At 34.4% G+C, this 17,458-nt stretch overlaps 1 protein-coding gene across 5 annotated transcripts in view; it reads left to right on the top strand.

The window, feature by feature from the left end:
• NUDCD1 (NudC domain containing 1) overlaps positions 1-17,458 on the top strand; it is an 80,091-nt gene that overhangs the window by 19,443 nt on the left and 43,190 nt on the right. For 4 of the 5 annotated variants that reach the window (XM_025450244.3, XM_025450243.2, XM_025450245.3 and 1 more), the window contains exons 3-6: positions 5,648-5,833; positions 8,928-9,108; positions 13,459-13,641; positions 16,975-17,179. In XM_025450244.3, coding sequence (XP_025306029.1) covers positions 5,648-5,833; positions 8,928-9,108; positions 13,459-13,641; positions 16,975-17,179 — 755 coding nt within the window. Of the gene's footprint in view, positions 1-5,097; positions 5,117-5,647; positions 5,834-8,927; positions 9,109-13,458; positions 13,642-16,974; positions 17,180-17,458 lie in introns of those variants that run through there. The other variant, XM_035698868.2, reaches the window with a different exon arrangement.

The raw sequence follows: 17,458 nt of genomic DNA, 5'->3' as shown, positions 1-17,458 counted from the left end.
CTTACTGATAGCATAAAGTTGATTAACACATATTTTATATGTTATGTGTATCGTATATTTGTATTTATTTTCACAAATTAATATTGTTTTTTAATTTTGTTTTTGGTGATATCTGTCAGATTTTCATTAAAGTTTTGCATGCTTTAAGGAAAGGAATTAGAGAGCTTTCTGGAACTGGAACAGTTTAAGACTGGGATGATTTGTTTCTTGTATGTTAAATAAAGATGCTCTTTGGACCTATTTTATATCCTTTTGTTCTTTTCAGTTGCAGTCTTCTAGTTACCTGTCCAATTTATTTTATTTGTAATTGTTTTAGTCAAACTCTGTTTTTTTGGTAATTTTATAATTATTTTTTTGCTAAGAAAAATTGTTAATTTCTTAGGCTTTTACATTTATTCCTGTAAATTTGCCTGAGATTATCTTCTCTCTCTTTTTCCTCAATGTTTTTTCCTTAATCAAACTTTAGAAGGGTATTTTTATTATTTTATTTTTAAAGAACCACATCTGAGGTATTTTAGTTTGTTTTCTGCTTAATTTAGCTTTTGTTGGGGATCCCTGGGTGGCTCAGCAGTTTAGCACCTGCCTTTGGCCCAGGGCCCAATCCTGGAGTCCCGGGATCAAGTCCCGCGTCGGGCTCCCGGCATGGAGCCTGCTTCTCCTTCCTCCTGTGTCTCTGCCTTTGTGTGTGTGTGTGTGTGTGTGTGTGTGTGTGTGTGTGTGTGTGTGTCTATCATAAATAAATAAATAAATAAATAAATAAATAAATAAATTTAGCTTTTGTCTTTGTTTTTCAAACTGTATTAGTCATCAAAATCACTTGAAGTAAATGATAAAAACAAAAGCTAATTTCAGGCTATAGTTCTTAAAGATTCAGATTCAGTATGTCAGGTTGGTCATGGTCAGGGAATCTGTATTTTTATTAAGGACCTCAGATGATTTTGCTTGTGGTCTAATGACCAAGTTTTGAGAAACTCTGTATTTGTGGTGTAGAAAAATACCACACTTATTTCTTAATATTTTTCTAATTAGCAAAAAGGAAACTGGCTTGTATTTTGAACTTCTGTGTTGGGGGCAGGTGGAGAGAGTTGGCCATTGGTTACACATTGGCTTTTTTCTTAAGCACAGAAGTTGTTCTAATACCCATTTTATTGTCTTATTTTTTTCTTTCTTTCTCTTTCTTTCTTTCTTTCTTTCTTTCTTTCTTTCTTTCTTTCTTTCTTTCTTTCTTTCTTTCTTTCTTTTTCTTTTCTTCGTTGAGTCAAAGGCACACATGCACAAGTCTCAGGTTCTTTTGCTGTGGCTGGTTTACAGATACCTCACCTTGTTAAATCTGTGCTAACCACTATTATGGTCAGAGAGAAAGTTATTTGGGACCAAGGAAGGAAATCACATTGTCTGACCTTGAGATTTTGTCAGAAGCCAGCAGATGGCAGCAGTTCAACACACAAGGTTTATAGAGAGGCCTTACAAGTTAGTTTATAATCCTCAATTTAAAAAAAAAAAAAAAAAAAAAATTAATCCTCAATTTTAGAGAAATGTCAGTTGGGTCCAGGAAGTGCTTTTAGGAACTAGAAAAAGCCTTAGGAAAGCAAAAGAAAAACGTTATATTTTTAAAATATAATTATTATGTTGTCATTTTATTAGAGTATTATGGTTTCTTTTAAAGTAATGTTTTGTTTCTTAATATTTAGGGAATTAACTCTGTTATAACTTATGTTTCCATTTACCCTGAAAAACTGGTTTCTCCTAAAGTAGTATGTTGTCTCATAGTGCCTCTTTAAATTGCACTTAAAGATCAGGAGAGAGTTACTGGATTCCATTTTAAGCCCTTTGTGAAGCTGTGTCTTGAAGTGAGTGACACACTATAACTGTTAGTCTACCTCAGTTGCAGGCCAGTATCTCCATACTAGCATTTCTAGACCTGAATCTCACCTTATTTTCTTTTTTTTTTTTAATTTTTATTTATTTATGATAGTCACAGAGAGGGAGAGAGAGAGAGAGAGAGAGAGAGAGAGCGAGGCAGAGACACAGGCAGAGGGAGAAGCAGGCTCCATGCACCAGGAGCCCGATGTGAGATTCGATCCCGGGTCTCCAGGATCGCGCCCTGGGCCAAAGGCAGGCGCCAAACCGCTGCGCCACCCAGGGATCCCAAAAGGACAAAATTTTAAATGTCAACATGTAATAATACTAGTAAATGGCATCCTTACCTATTTTTTCTTGACTATTTTCTTTAAACTTGAGTAGTGAGTAGTGCTTTTTATAAACATATGTAGTAGAAAAATGCCTTGACAGTTCAAACCTTGTCTTATAACTGTGATAAGAGGTCTTCAAACTCTGGTTTAGAGATATTTTTCATAAATACAGTTCATATATTATTTACTGTGTCGTTTGATATATTGACATTTTAATTTTTTATTACATTTTGTTGACCCAGGAATTTAATTAAAAAATTCTAGGGATCCCTGGGTGGCGCAGCGGTTTGGCGCCTGCCTTTGGCCCAGGGCGCAATCCTGGAGACCCGGGATCGAGTCCCACATCAGGCTTCCAGTGCATGGAGCCTGCTTCTCCCTCTGCCTATGTCTCTGCCTCTCTCTCTTTCTCTCTCTGTGACTATCATAAATAAATAAAAATTAAAAAAAAAATTCTAGATAAGGTGTTAGTCTGAAGAAAAACTGAATATTCAGGTAGTTGCATTCAGAGTATTGTTGTTGTGGGGGTGTTTTTGCAGGCAGAGGGGAGTATTCTAGAAATTGCAATGAGATCTGGGGTATCATTTGTTTAGAAAAACTTGGGTAGTGTTTTCTTCTCAAGAAAATGTGGAGTATAGGAGAGACCATCAACTTTTGGAGTGGGGTCAGTCAGGATTTGAATCTTAGCCCTCCCATTTTCTTAGCAGTGGAGTTCTGGGCAAATGATTTAATCTTTTTGACAGAGTTCTTTATCCCTCAAAGTGTACATAATGATTTCAACTTCATAGGAGTTTGTAATAGTTAAGTGAGATGGGAAAAAAGTCAAAGCACTTATTTAATAGGATACTTGTACATTGTAGTTATTCAGTAAATGTACCATTCATCATTGAAATTTTAATTGTTCTGTAATTCAGCCCTGAAATGTTACTCCAGAATTATTTTCAACAGCTTTGAACATAGCTACATTCACCTTTTTTTTTTTTTTTTTTTTGGTCTGGAAGAAAATGATTAGGTGGGACAAAGACACAGATCCAGTATCATAAAGCATTATTATGAGGACACTTTGTAAAACTTTCAGTGGAGGTTATTCAGAAATAATCTAATACTCTTAATTTAAAATTTACAGAAGAAAATATTTTACTGCATACAGTCCATTTAAAATTAAATGTACCCTCTGAGAATTCGATTTCAAAAATTAGGAACATCCAGATTGCTTTCACTTAAAACTATCATTTAACTTACGTAAGAGACACTGGTGTGTTTTGTGTTTTAATTTAATTTTTAGCTTTACATTTATATACATGAATATCTTAATCATCCTATTGATCCTATTGATATCGAAATCCTTCCAGCAATCTCAGTTATGTGTAACCTTGTATTTAAAAGAAAATAGCTTAAAACACCTTAGTAATTGTATATGAAATGAAGAATAGTGATTCAACAAATTAAGCCCTGCATTTGTCCTAGCAGTGTTCACTAGATTAGTTGTAGTAAAGGGCATATAGTGGTAGAGACCACTAGAATTCTTTACTTTAAAATAGTTGTTTTGAGGAAGAAGTCTCATTTTATTTTATCCTATTAATATTTTTTAAATTATGTATATTACACCTAAGTTGCTCAGTTAAAAAAAAAAGTCAAACAATGTATTTGAAGCAAAAATGGAAAGTTTCCTCTTAACCTTCAGTCTCCCCTACTGCCCATTTGAATATTTTGGATAGTCATGTATTTCTTGTTGAGTTGCTAAGACTCCTTATATGCTGTAGATGCTAGTCTTGTGTTATTTTTGTGGCAAATATTTTTCTCCCTGTGTCCTATATGTTTTTTATTTTTTACAGGAAGACTTTCTTCACCCTGAGTTAAATGTGATTAATCTTCTAACAAAGTTATCTTACTTTTTCTTTAAAACATTTAGATTATTAATCTGTCTGGAATGTGGAATACTTTTGTGTATGCTGTAAGGGAAAGAACAATTTTTTTCCAGATCTCTGGTATCCCAATAGCATTTTTTGACTGCTTCATTTATTTCTCAGTAATTGGAAACGCCACATTGTGTTCTAAATGCCTACATAGGCATCAGCCTTCAATAGAATATCTCTTAATTGATCTCCATTTAACTGAACACTGAAGTAACTGATAATCTCTATTCCCTTTATATAATATACTGACAGGATACCACAGTAAACTTAATGTTTACTGCTTGTAGGTTACTTGGTACTGTGTTGATAACAATTCTATTTCTGCTAGTTGAGTTTTACATTACTAATACTCATATTTGGTCATTCTAAAAACTTTATTTTAGCTGTGCTTGTCATTGTATTTTCATTATTTAATCAGTATTAAGTAAATCAGTAAAAAAATGAATACAAAAAGAAGGAAAGGTGCCATTTCAAAGAAAACTAAACTGAATGCTTTAGAAAGAGACAGTGAATCACTAAAAAATGTGTGTAAGGACATTTTGTATAGTTTACTTAAATTTTGTTAATATATGCATTTATCTAAGTAATTCTAGGAACAGGGAATGATATACATGAATCAAGATTTATTTTTGGCCTGTAGGAAAATCTGTTAACTGAAAACTAAAGCTGTAAGAACAACAACAAATTATTCAATTGAGTACATTTTGATACATGTTTATTTCCTGAAATGTAAACCTTTTTATATATATATATTTTTTTTTGTAAAATATTTTAATGATGCAGTCCATCTTACAGCTTTAAAATGTAAGGATATAGATAAAATAAAAATGTGCTAACAGAAACATAAGTTGCTAAGAGTCTAAGTGTGGTGTTCTCATACTGCCAGGCTGGTGTCCATGGAGGCAGGCATTTAGAACATGATGTAATATTTCCAATTAGTTGAAAATTCTGATCATTAACTCTAAACTTAAGAATGGAGAACAGATTATTCTAGTGTATTAGTTATCTATGGTGTGTAATATATTACTTCAACACCTAGTGACTTCAAACAATAAATATTTGTCATCTCACAGTTTCTGAGGGTCAGAAATCAGAGTGGCTTAATGGGGTGGTTTCTGTGTCAAGGTTTCTCATGAGGTTGTAGCCAAAATGTCAGCCCAGAGAGCAATGATCTGAGGGGTCCACTAGGGCCTTCAAATAGCTCACAGGGTGCTGGTTGTTGTCAGGAGCCCTTATGTCCTTCCCATGTGGGTCTACCATGTGCAGTACGAGAGAGAGCAAGATAGAAGATGTAATGAAAACTATGACCAAATTTCCGAAGTCACATACTGTCATATGTGACATACATGTATGTGTGTCACACACGCATGGTATCTGTCATATTTTATTAGTTAGAAGTGGGTAGTACAACTCATACTCGGAGGGGAATTAGGCACCTTCTCTTGAATAAGATAGTAACCACTACACTGCAGATATATATTCTGTGTGCATATGGATCAAGAAGAGGAAAGGATTCATTTATAATATCTGGCTTCTTTTTAGGACACTGCTTTAGGAAAGCCACGAGAGGTGTTTCGACTTCCCACAGATTTGACAGCATGCGACAATCGCCTTTGTGCATCAATCCATTTTACGTCTTCAACCTGGGTTACCTTGTCGGATGGAACTGGACGACTGTATCTCATTGGTACAGGTGAACGTGGAAATAGTGCTTCTGAAAAATGGGAGGTGCGGTTTTGTTTTGTTTTCTGTTTTTTAGACTTAAGCAAATTCTAGAAAGTATATATAAGGTAGACCTTAGTGATTTTGAAGTAACACTTTTTGGGCATGGTTTATGTTTGACATCTTTGTTTTTATAACATATAATGTTTTAGGAGTTTTTAATTAAATTATAAAATGTATACCTTTTACAAAACTGATACATTAACCATTTCTGGTTTGACCTGAGGTCATTGCAATTATCAAGAATTGCATTCATTTGTTCAGTAAATGTTTATTGAGTAAAGCAGTACACTAAATACTGACATTGCCTCCTTCTTGATGAAGAGTTAGCCAAGAATTACATTGGGATATCTTCTCTACTCATGTTATATCTGCTAGTATCTTTATGGGCCTAGCATGCTTCTGAGGTACAACTCTTCTGGCTGTCTGGTAAGTTGCCATTGGTCAAATAATGAGTTTATCGAAGTATTTCTTACTTAGAGGAATACACTATAACATAAATATAGTAATATACCAATCTCTAAGATGCTGTTTTTATTTCAGCTTTCTTAAAACAATGTAACATTTGTAAATCTGAGGGGCAGACTAGGATTTTAATAATAATAAATAAGGAATTAATTTCTTGAGAGCCATAGTTTCTGAAGGTCAGAATGACACTGAGTTACACTAGTAAGTATATTGTGATACTGCTAATAGCTGAATCTCAGCACGTGGCCTATTAGTTCTGGGAAAAGAAATATGAACTTAATATATTTACATCTTACAAAATGGCTTTATCAGACCAACAAATGCCTACAAAGATCAGGCTTTAATTATTTGAGAAGAACCAAGAAGGCCTTAGAACCAAATGGTTTATCTTTTTATTAAGTTATATTAAGTGGTATACTACAAATTGTAGTAATTTAAAAAAACTAAACAAAAACCACAATAAATAACCAGAACAACAATAGCGTGTTTGAAGGGAGCCTTTGCAGGCCTTTGTGGTCACAGATTCTAATATTCATTGGACTTTGTGACATTTTTCTGCTATGGTCTTCGGTAATAACTTTTTTTTTTCCCTTTTCTTTTCTTTTTTTTTTTTTTTCCCTTTTCTTTTCTTTTTTTTTTTTTTTAACTGAGGCAATGTGATATATAGCATGAATACCTGAAACAGTTGGAATGAGTTCGGAGGGTGATGGGCAGGAAATATATGAATGAGAATTTATGTATGATCAAGCTATGGAATCTGTTGGTTATGAGCAAGAAGAGACACACTGACCCAGCTCACCTTCAGCTTAAAAATAACACCACATACTCTGCATCAAAGAAATTCATATGGATCTATAATTCATTTGGTTTCTGCTATGTATATCACCTTGGTACATATTAGGCCTTTAGTATATTTTTTAAATCAAAAATTTTAAATCTGCTTCGTGTCCTTTTCAGTATACACTGCTGTAATGAAATAAGCACCCTCTGAGATGTTTACAGTTAATAATAATTTTGACTGGGGATTGGGGAGAGGGGGAGTGGGACAGGGATGGGACTTGGGCATTAACTGAAGTGAGAGGGATACTGTGGAATACTGGTCACTTTAAGAGAAACACCTTAGGAGAGTTTTAGGACTTCGGGGAAGTTGGTGAAACAGAGAGGAAGCTAATGGTGGGAGCAGTTGGGGGTGCAGTAGGGCATAAGGGGGCCTCATAAGGGCCATGATGACTGCAGTGTAGAAAAAGAAAGGAAGGGAGACAGCAAGACTACCTGCTTTTTGCCGGTGTGTTGCCTCTAAAATGATGGGGGTGCTCTTACCAGCAATATCATATTTGAGTTGCTGGGCTTGTTCAGGAGACTGGAAACTTCAGTCTAACAATATATAAGAGTTTATACATCTACTCCCTGGTGTCATTCCAGTCCCTTTCACTCACATGAGAGAAAAAAGGGGAGGAAGCAATGAACTAGCTACTTGTACCTGACAAAACTTACCATCCATCCTTCTTCCCTTTTAGTCTCCTGTTGTCCCCCAAACAAAAGCAAAAACTGAGTCAACCAACTAAAACCTGTCATCTCAGTTTTGAGTGTTTGAGATATTTTTTGCTGTTCTTGCTATTTTCTGTTTGTGGAAGACTAGAATGGATTTGAAAGGTCTACTGTTTGAATAATTCTGGTGCTCAAACACGTAGGGAAATTGACATTAAGGCACATGTTTGTAAGGCTTTCAAGTAGGAGCAGATAAGATGGGATTTCCAGATAAAGGATATTTTGTTTTTTTAAGCTAACTTTTATCATTTGGATATTTTCTTCAACCACTTGTTTTTTCATTTATTCAAAAATCTTACTTAGCAAACAGTCTTAAATGTGTCTTTATTATTTACTCTTAAATAAGTATAATGGTCTTTTAGCTTATGTATTTGTATATAAAAAAGAATGTAAGATTTTGGGTCTCTCTATGGTGCTTATTAGATTTACTTTGTAAAAAGACATTTCAGTATTATATTTAAATAGAATTTGTTGAATTAAAACTTTTAAATGTAAAGGGACCCTTTATTTTTTAGAAATAAGGAAGTTTTAATGATTAGTTCTCCAGTTCCTTTGACTCTCACCTTTGCAGACTTCCAGGAAACAAACAAGAACCAAACAAAACAATAGTAAAAACCCATACATACACACATGCATATACGTGTACAAACATGAACAATATTAAGAAACTAAGAGGAACTAAGCAGAAATAAATCATATATAAGATAGGAGAAAAGCTAAAGGAGTCAACATTGACCTGTTCATGTCCTCTTTTAGAGCACTGTTTTACTTGATAATTCTTTTCTAGGTTGTTGCTTCTAGTTCTCTTTCTCCTTTTGATGCTGCTTGGATGCCCTTGTTTTCCTTGTTTTTAAGCCAAGAGTACTGATCATTTTTCTCTATTAAACAAATAGGCGTTTTTAAAAAGCTCTTTCTTCACAGAATGTTATTTGAACTTGCAAATTTATTTAAAGGCTTTTTTTCATTTTTCCATACCTTGTAGTAAATAGTATCCAAATTAGTTGTTGTATTGTCAGAATTCCATGCATTTCCTCTGTGCTACCTGCTTTTGTGTAATATATTTGTGTGTATAATCTTTTTTTAGATTATGTTTAATGAAGAGCTTGGGAATCCTTTTATCATAATTCACAGTATCTCACTGCTGAACACTGAAGAACATTCAGTAACTATCTTACTTCTTCGAATAGAGAAAGAGGAATTGGATATGAAAGGGAGTGGATTCTATGTTTCTTTGGAGTGGGTCACCATCAGTAAAAAAAATAAAGGTAAAATATAGCAACATTGTGAATCCACAGTGGTTGGCACCATTTAGTAGATTTTGAAATACAAAGCTGTTCCTGTATATAATGTTGGCTTTTTCTTGGGTGGTGTTGCTGTGATTCTAATACCTGACACCTAATAGAATGAATTCCTATAGATAATTTCTCCGCAGGTATGGGTTATAGAAAAAATAGTAATGTGCTTCCACAGTCACTTACGCCTTTCTGTATAAAAGGAGATATGCTCACATAATTCTAGAAAAGTTTTAAGGATATATTAAGGATATATATATATATATATATATATATATATATTCTTAAATGTGTGTGTATATTACACAAGGATTTACATATATCGTTGAGTGTAAATTATAAATTACAGTGTAATATTGAAATATAAATTAAATATAAATACCTAGAGTGAAACAAATACCTTTACTTCCTTAAATCAAAATTGTGCTTTCTTTCAAATCTAATTGAATCTTGCTGTTTGTTTCTACCTTCAGGAAAACTGCTAGTTTTTCTTAGAGTACTTCACTATGGAGAAAGTTTCAATCATCTATTCAGAACTGTCTGTCAGACTTCTAACTTGGACATTTGAAGTTATTTTTTTCTTTATTAATTAGGATTTCTTTCATGGTGTGGCCTTACTCTTCACTATTGCTTATTAGTTCTTACTTCAGAACTAAGTGGATTTTTCCATAGAAGACTCTGCCCTTTTTCTCAGTTTTTATTAACTTACTCATTTAACTTATGAGTATTAAATTAGAGTTGACCCTTGAACAACATAGATTTGAGCTGTGCAGGTCCTCATATATGTATTTTGATAAATACAGGATAGTACTATAAATGTATCTTATGATTTCCTGAATAACACTTTTCTTTAGCTTATTTTAAGAGTACAGTATATAATACATGTATAAAATATGTGTTAATCAACTGTTTTTTGTTACTGTTTTTTGTTAGTAAAGCATCCAATCACCAGTAGGCTAAAGTTAAGTTTGGAGGGAGTCAAACACAGATTTTTGACTGCACAGGGGATTGATGCCCCTAACCTTTATGTTGTTCAAGAGTTAACTGTTAATTTATAATCTGATAAAGGCTATTAGTATTTGTGTTCTAAGAGGGTTTTTTTATTTTAAAATGAGCATGTGTATAGGTGTACAAATACTGGGTACTGTTGTTTTTTTTAAGATTTTATTTATTTATTCATGAGAGACAGAGAGAGAGCGAGAGAGAGGCAAAGACACAGGCAGAGGGAGAAGTTGGCCCCATGCAAGAAGCCCGACATAGGACTCGATCTCGGGTCCCCAGGATCAGGCCCTGTGCTGAAGGTGGTGCTAAATCGCTGAGCCACCCGGGCTGCCCCTGTGTACTGTTTAATATAATTTGTTTTTTGTTTTTCCCAATGTTGTAGTTTCATATCTGGAGGAACACAGTAACTTAAAACTTTAAGTTTTAGAAAACATTTTTTGTATAGGGCTAGGTGGTAACCATACAATTTATTACCACAACTACTCAGTTATGCCATTGTGGTACAAAAGCAGCCATAAGTAATACATAAATAAATGAGTATAGCTATATTCCAATAATATTTTTTATGGATGTTTTTTATATAACTCTTACGTGTATTTAAACATTATTATTGATTATTTTTAAAAAATAAATTAAAAAATTTAAAATACAAAATTCATTCTTAGCCCAGAAATCATATAAAATAATGCATAAATGAAACTTTGCCTCCACTGGCCTTACTTCACCAATTCTCTGCTTTAGATAGTAGAAAGTTTAATTTTTTTAATTAAGGTACCTAACTCAAAAACTTACAGAGAAGTCATCATGCATGTTTTTCTTCCTGTTCCCAGTTCTGTGACAGCTTTAGATCAGTTCACAGTAACTTATCAGAACATGGTGACATTTCTGCTCAAGCTCTACCACCTGCATTCCCTTTGCTTTGTGTCCTTGCCTCAACTGGACAGATATAATTAGACTCACTTTTCTTTTTTCTCCGAAGGTTGTAATTAGAAGAATATTAATTCTCCTTGTAGTTCACTTTTTCTCTCATTAATCTTCGTAGTGTCTCATTCCTTTCACCTCCTTAAGTATTATTAATGTAATTGTTACTCTTTTTCTTCTTTTTTAATAAACATAATGTTTTTCTAAATGTGTTGAGTGGAATATCTGATAAGTAACGTTTTGTAGTCAAATAAATTTGAAAGTGATGTATAATATCCCTATTACATTAAACATGTTAAAGGCTCTAAAAATTTTGAGTTAAAAAGACAATTTAAATTTTTTTTAAAGATTTTATTTATTTATTCATGACAGACACAAAGAGAGAGAGAGAGAGGCAGAAACACAGGCAGAGGGAGAAAGAAGCAGGCTCCACGCAGGAAGCCCGACATGGGACTCAATCCTGGGTCTCCAGGATCAGGCCCTGGGCTGAAGGAGGCACTAAACCGCTGAGCTACCTGGGCTGCCCAACAATTTAATTTTAATCAAGTATTTCCCAACTTAGTAATCGTGGTGTTCACTTGAAATTCACCTGTTATTTTCTCTTGCATGCATGTTGGGCAAAGCCACCCTATAAAAGTATGGAAGTCTGAGTCTTTGGCCTACTCTTTGCCTTGCATGTACAGTGCACAAACAAGTTTACTCTTAAATATGTATGAAATGAATGTGAATGTAGGTGAAGATTTAGAGGAAAAAATGACATATTTTAGAACATATTGTATCGTTTTGTATAACGTGACACTGAGTTACGATTTTTGACTACTTATTATGAAGTTTATAAAGTACAATCCACTTTAATTGAGTAACAGTGTAAGTAAAGGTATGGACTCAACTATACTGTTTTAGTACTTTTTAAAGCAAAAAAAAACCGCACCTGTTTTCAAGAATAAATTCAGTTATTTTACCAGAAACTTTCATGATACAGTTAATTTTGTATCTTTTTTTATATTTCATATCTTAAATTTTAATTTTTAAATTAAGTATCATTATTTATGCTTGATTACAGTTACCCTGTAGATCTGTCTCTGAGTGTGTATAAAAATCATTTCTAGGGATCCCTGGGTGGCGCAGCGGTTTGGCTCCTGCCTTTGGCGCAGGGCGCGATCCTGGAGATCCGGGATTGAATCCCACGTCGGGCTCCCAGTGCATGGACCCTGCTTCTCCCTCTGCCTATGTCTCTGCCTCTCTCTCTCTCTCTCTGTGACTATCATAAATAAATAAAAATTAAAAAAAAAATTTTTTTTAAATCATTTCTATCATAAACATTTCACTTAAGGAAACCGTCTTATCAATAGCTAGAATAAGCAGAAAAATAGTCCACACCATACCTTCCCTTTATCCTTAATGTGTGGCTCTTTTCAGAAGATGTCTATCATGTACCTTTTGGGAAAGTAGATAGGCTATAAGAAAAGAAAAGGTAGATCCATCAGAAGCTGATATTTCAGGTAAGTTAGTCACTTTCAATGTCTAGAGCACTGCTGTTCAGTGAAAATTTCTGTCGAGTAGACATGTTTTATATGTGTGCAAAGACTAGCCATGTGTGGCTGTTGAACATTTGAAATGTGGCTAATGTGACTGAGGAATTGAATTGTAAATGTTACTTAATTTTGATTAAATAGCTACGATGGTCCATAGCTACACATTGGAAAGCACAATCTAGAGCAAATTTCATGAGACCTTACTAGTATTTTTTTTTTTATTTATTTATTTATTTATTTATTTATTTATTTATTTATTTATTTCCTTACTAGTATTTTAAAGTGGAGGTATATTGGGGCATCTGGGTGGTTCAGTTGGTTAAGCATCTGCCTTTGGCTCAGGTCATGATCCCAGGGTCCTGAAATTGAGTGCTTCATCGGGCTCCTTGCTCAGTGAAGAGCCTGCTTCTCCCCATGCTTATTCTCTCTCTCTCTCTCTCTCTCTCAAATTTTAAAAATTAAAAAAAAGTAGGGACATATTTACAGAAAATGAGGTTATAACTTTTTATTCCTATGAAAAGACTCTTAATAGCATGCCTTTTAACAGTACACTTAAAATACTTAATTTTAATTAAAACTAATACACATATTTTCAGGATATTTTTATAATACAGTATTTTATTTATAACTTTTTGTTTTAAAATTGTTTTTGGGATACCTGGGTGGCTCAGTCAGTTAAGTGTCTGCCTTTGGCACAGGTCATGATCCCAGGGTCCTGGGATCAAGCCCCTCATTGGGCTCCTTGCTCAGTGGGGAGCCTGCTTCTCCCTATCCCTCTGCTTCTTGTTCCTCTGCAAGTGTGCTCTCTCTCTCTCTCTCTCTCTGTCAAATAAAATCTTTAAAAAAATACTTTGTTTTTTTACAGATAATAAAAAATACGAAATTATTAAGCGTGATATTCTCCGTGGGAAGTCAGTGCCACATTATGCTGCTATAGAGCCTGATGGGAAAGGTCTGATGATTGTCTCTTACAAGTCTTTCACGTTTGTTCATGGTGGTCAAAATCTTGAAGAAAATAAGAATGAGAACATGTCAGAGAAAATCAAAGGTAATTTTACTATTTACCTTTACGGAGTTCATGTGTTTATGTACACATACATTTATATCTGTTTTGTCTTCCTCGTTAGGTTGTGTGTTCTATGAGGACAAGACAGTTTAATTTTTCTTTATTTTCCTTTATATTTCTCAGAATTGTCTTTTGCAAAATGTGCTACCTAAATAGTATGAACTGTTTTAATTAATAATTTTGTAATTACCAAAAATGTTTTTAAAAAATCTGTACTTTAGCTTCCTGATTAGATGTTTAACAAATTCCTATTAAATGAATAAATGAATAAATGATGTCTCTTTATCGGTGTTCAAGAAGCTAGCATATTAGTATTAAATTAGTATTAAAGATATTATATACATCTTCTTAACTTTTAGTACTAAGCTGAAAAAAAGTTCTTGAGGGCAAAATCACTAAGTTTTCCCAATGTTAAATGAATAAATGGATGGAGGTAATGTTTTAGAAGGAAGACAATAATAAGATCTTTCAGGGATCCCTGGGTGGCGCAGCGGTTTGGCGCCTGCCTTTGGCCCAGGGCGCGATCCTGGAGACCCGGGATCAAATCCCATATCGGGCTCCCGGTGCATGGAGCCTGCTTCTCCCTCTGCCTGTGTCTCTGCCTCTCTCTTTATCTCTCTGTGTGTGTGACTATCATAAATAAAAATTTAAAAATAAATAAATAAATAAATATTTTAAAAATACTTTTCCCAGGTTTATAAATATATGCACCTTTGAATATCAGAGTTGTGCTTGATGGCTTTTTATTTAGGCTCTTAACAAATTGGTTTCCTTATGTGTAATATGTTTTTTGTTAGATTATCTCCAAGATCCTTTTCCAAATAAATTTGTCTTAATTTTAACATTAAACTCTTCTAGAACTTAGTCAAAATAGCTATTATATCTCTAGAACACATGCCCTTCAGAACTCTTGGTGAGCAATTGCAAAGGAATGAAAGAATGCCCTAATCTTAGGAACCATTCTGCCTAATGACCCAAACCATGTGGTTCCAAGACGGATCATAGGGTGGTAGGGACACATCTTTTTAAGTCACTACCTACTAGTGCAGGTGTGGTTTTTCTTGTTGACATCTCACATTATGTTTTGAATTCCTTCTGAATGCATCATTGTGTCATTTCTTCCTTTTTAGTATGAGTCTCAAATCCTCTGTATTTTTCTGTTTTTTTTTTTTCTCCTAATAAACAGCCTTTACTTATAAAGGAAAATATTTTTTTAAAAAATTATGGATAGGGATCCCTGGGTGCTGCAGCAGTTTAGCGCCTGCCTTTGGCCCAGGGCGCGATCCTGGAGGCCCGGGATCGAATCCCACGTCGGGCTCCCGGTGCATGGAGCCTGCTTCTCCCTCTGCCTGTGTCTCTGCCTCTCTCTCGCTCTCTCTCTGTGACTATCATAAATAAATTTAAAAATTAAAAAAAAATTATGGATAAGTTAATTATAGTATGCTTTCTTTTGAATAATCTGCCTTATTAACTTTTGTGGTAGACAGAAAATTGAGTAAAACACATTATTTGTCCTAAAGAGCTTATAGTTATCAGTCTTTTAAGCAATAGTTGAAACTTTTTCAGTGAGTTTATATTAAAAGAACTTTTTCTAAAGAATGAGAGAGGTGCTCCGAGAGCTTGCTTAGAGAATGTGGTGCAAGTTAGAAATTAATCCAAAGTAACAATTTTATAGTAAGAACTTTGCATTTTTATATTTTCTTCTATAATACCATGCTTCTTAAATTTTATCTAACATCAAATAGAAGTGACCCTTTAAGAAGATACATGATAGTTAATGCTAATCTTCATATCTAGTACTCAAAGTCTTTACATAAAAGTGCACAAAAATAATAACCCATAAAAAGAATAATCACATTTAGTGAGAGTTTATGATATATTTAATAACAGGATTGATATTAAATTTTATTTGCATTAACTCATTTAAACTTTAATAGTTCTGTAAGGTATATAATATTTTGTTACCTTGTTTTACTGATAAGGAAAAAGAGGATCAGAGATAAAAGTTGCATGCCAAAATTAACAAATGGTTGAGCTGGGAGCATGGCTATCCGTGGAAGGCACAGGTTGTTGGCGTGTGATCCCATCCCTCTTACTGCCCCTGAACCTGAGCTCTTGTCGGGCAGACAGTGACCATCCAGGCCAGCCCCCCGCTGCTGGACCCCACACCTGCTGAGCTGGGCCTAGGGGTCTCGGGGCAGGGCTGTGGGGTCTGGGGACCATGCTGCGTGAGATGGCGGCGGTCCCAGCCCTCCCCCCAGCACCCTTTGTTCCCCGGGGCCTCACAGTGGGGGATGGGTCCACGACCTGCACTTCCTCTGCTTTCTCCCCACTTGTCCACCTAACCTGGCTTTGGACTGAGCATTTATTTAAGAATAAAATTGTGGTGGTGGTCCCCCCCCCCCAAAAAAAAAAAAGGGACCCTGAGTCAGACCTGTGACTAAATCAGCTCTGGAGTACTAATTCCTAACCACTATATTATATTTCTTTCTAATGAGGGGGTAGACAGAGTAATGTTTATGGATATCATTAAGCAAATGTTTAATTCTTTTTGTATTTAAGCCGTATTTTCTTATTTCATGGTTATGGTATGATGGGTTTAAAGGTGTTTCTTTAGTAGCCGGCTTTTTAGAAGACAAGCCAAGGAGATAGAGAAGGAGGTAAAGGGAGGATTCTTTTGTTGGAAACTTAGACAAAGTACATGGACAGCCCTTGAATTTCCTGTGAAATTGTTTTCATGCAACAAAGTTGTGGGTTAGAAGAGTCAATTCCTTTATAAATAAATATATCTTTCATTTTTGTATAGAGGTGTATTTCACCAAATAATAGTGGTCTTTTGTATCACAGAATTCCATCATTAGGGCATATCAAGGCAATGGGAAAGTTCATGACAGTGGTTTATGACATATTTGTCATTCTTTTGAACTAGGAATCTGCTGTGTGTGGTGTGTGTGTGTGTGTGTGTGTGGTGTGTAAAGACGAGCAAGAAATAGGAAAAGAAAGGGGAACTGGAAGGCAGGGGGAGAATGAATGGGGATAAAGGTTTATTATCATTAGTATTACTATGAATGTTTATGTTCTGGAGCATTTGGTAAGCCTGCAAGAGGAAATGTTAAGTGCAACTGTTAATACTCTTTGAAAGTTCCCCAAAGAGATATATGTGTGTTTATTTATTTATAATTACTATTTTTGTAAGATCACTAGAAATTATGCTAGGTTCTTTTAGATAGGTGTTCTTTTGTATGCTCTAGTCTCTAGTTTTGTGCATTCTCTTCTCCACTTTTTATTAATAATGTATTTTTCTTTTCCCAACAGAACCTCTGTATTACTGGCAACAGACTGAAGATGATTTGACAGTAACAATACGGCTTCCAGAAGGCAGTTCTAAGGAGGACATTCAAGTACAGTTTTTGCCTGATCACATTGACATTGTGCTGAAGGGTCAAAGGTTTCTGGAAGGAAATCTCTATTCATCTGTTGATCAAGAAAGCAGTACATGGATAATTAAAGAGAATAATAGGTATATACAGACAGTTGTATTTATATGTAAAATTTTGTTTTTTATTACTTTTTCTTCTTTTTTGTTTTAATCCTTTCCACAGTGGTTATACCAAAGCTAACTACTACAATAGGTCAGTCTGTATTGGTGATTCTTTTTCATGAGATAGATTAAAAATGGAATTAAAGTATCAAAAAGGATAATTCAGATTAAGATTAAAGATGCTAGTGCAGTCATTGTATTCTGTGGCAGCTTTTCATTACCAGCTCTGAATAAAATAATAACAATAGTAACAGTAAT

The sequence above is a fragment of the Canis lupus genome, chromosome 13 (assembly GCF_003254725.2).
Source record: "Canis lupus dingo isolate Sandy chromosome 13, ASM325472v2, whole genome shotgun sequence".
Taxonomy (NCBI): domain Eukaryota; kingdom Metazoa; phylum Chordata; class Mammalia; order Carnivora; family Canidae; genus Canis; species Canis lupus.
This window is presented reverse-complemented; position numbering and strand designations above follow the sequence as displayed.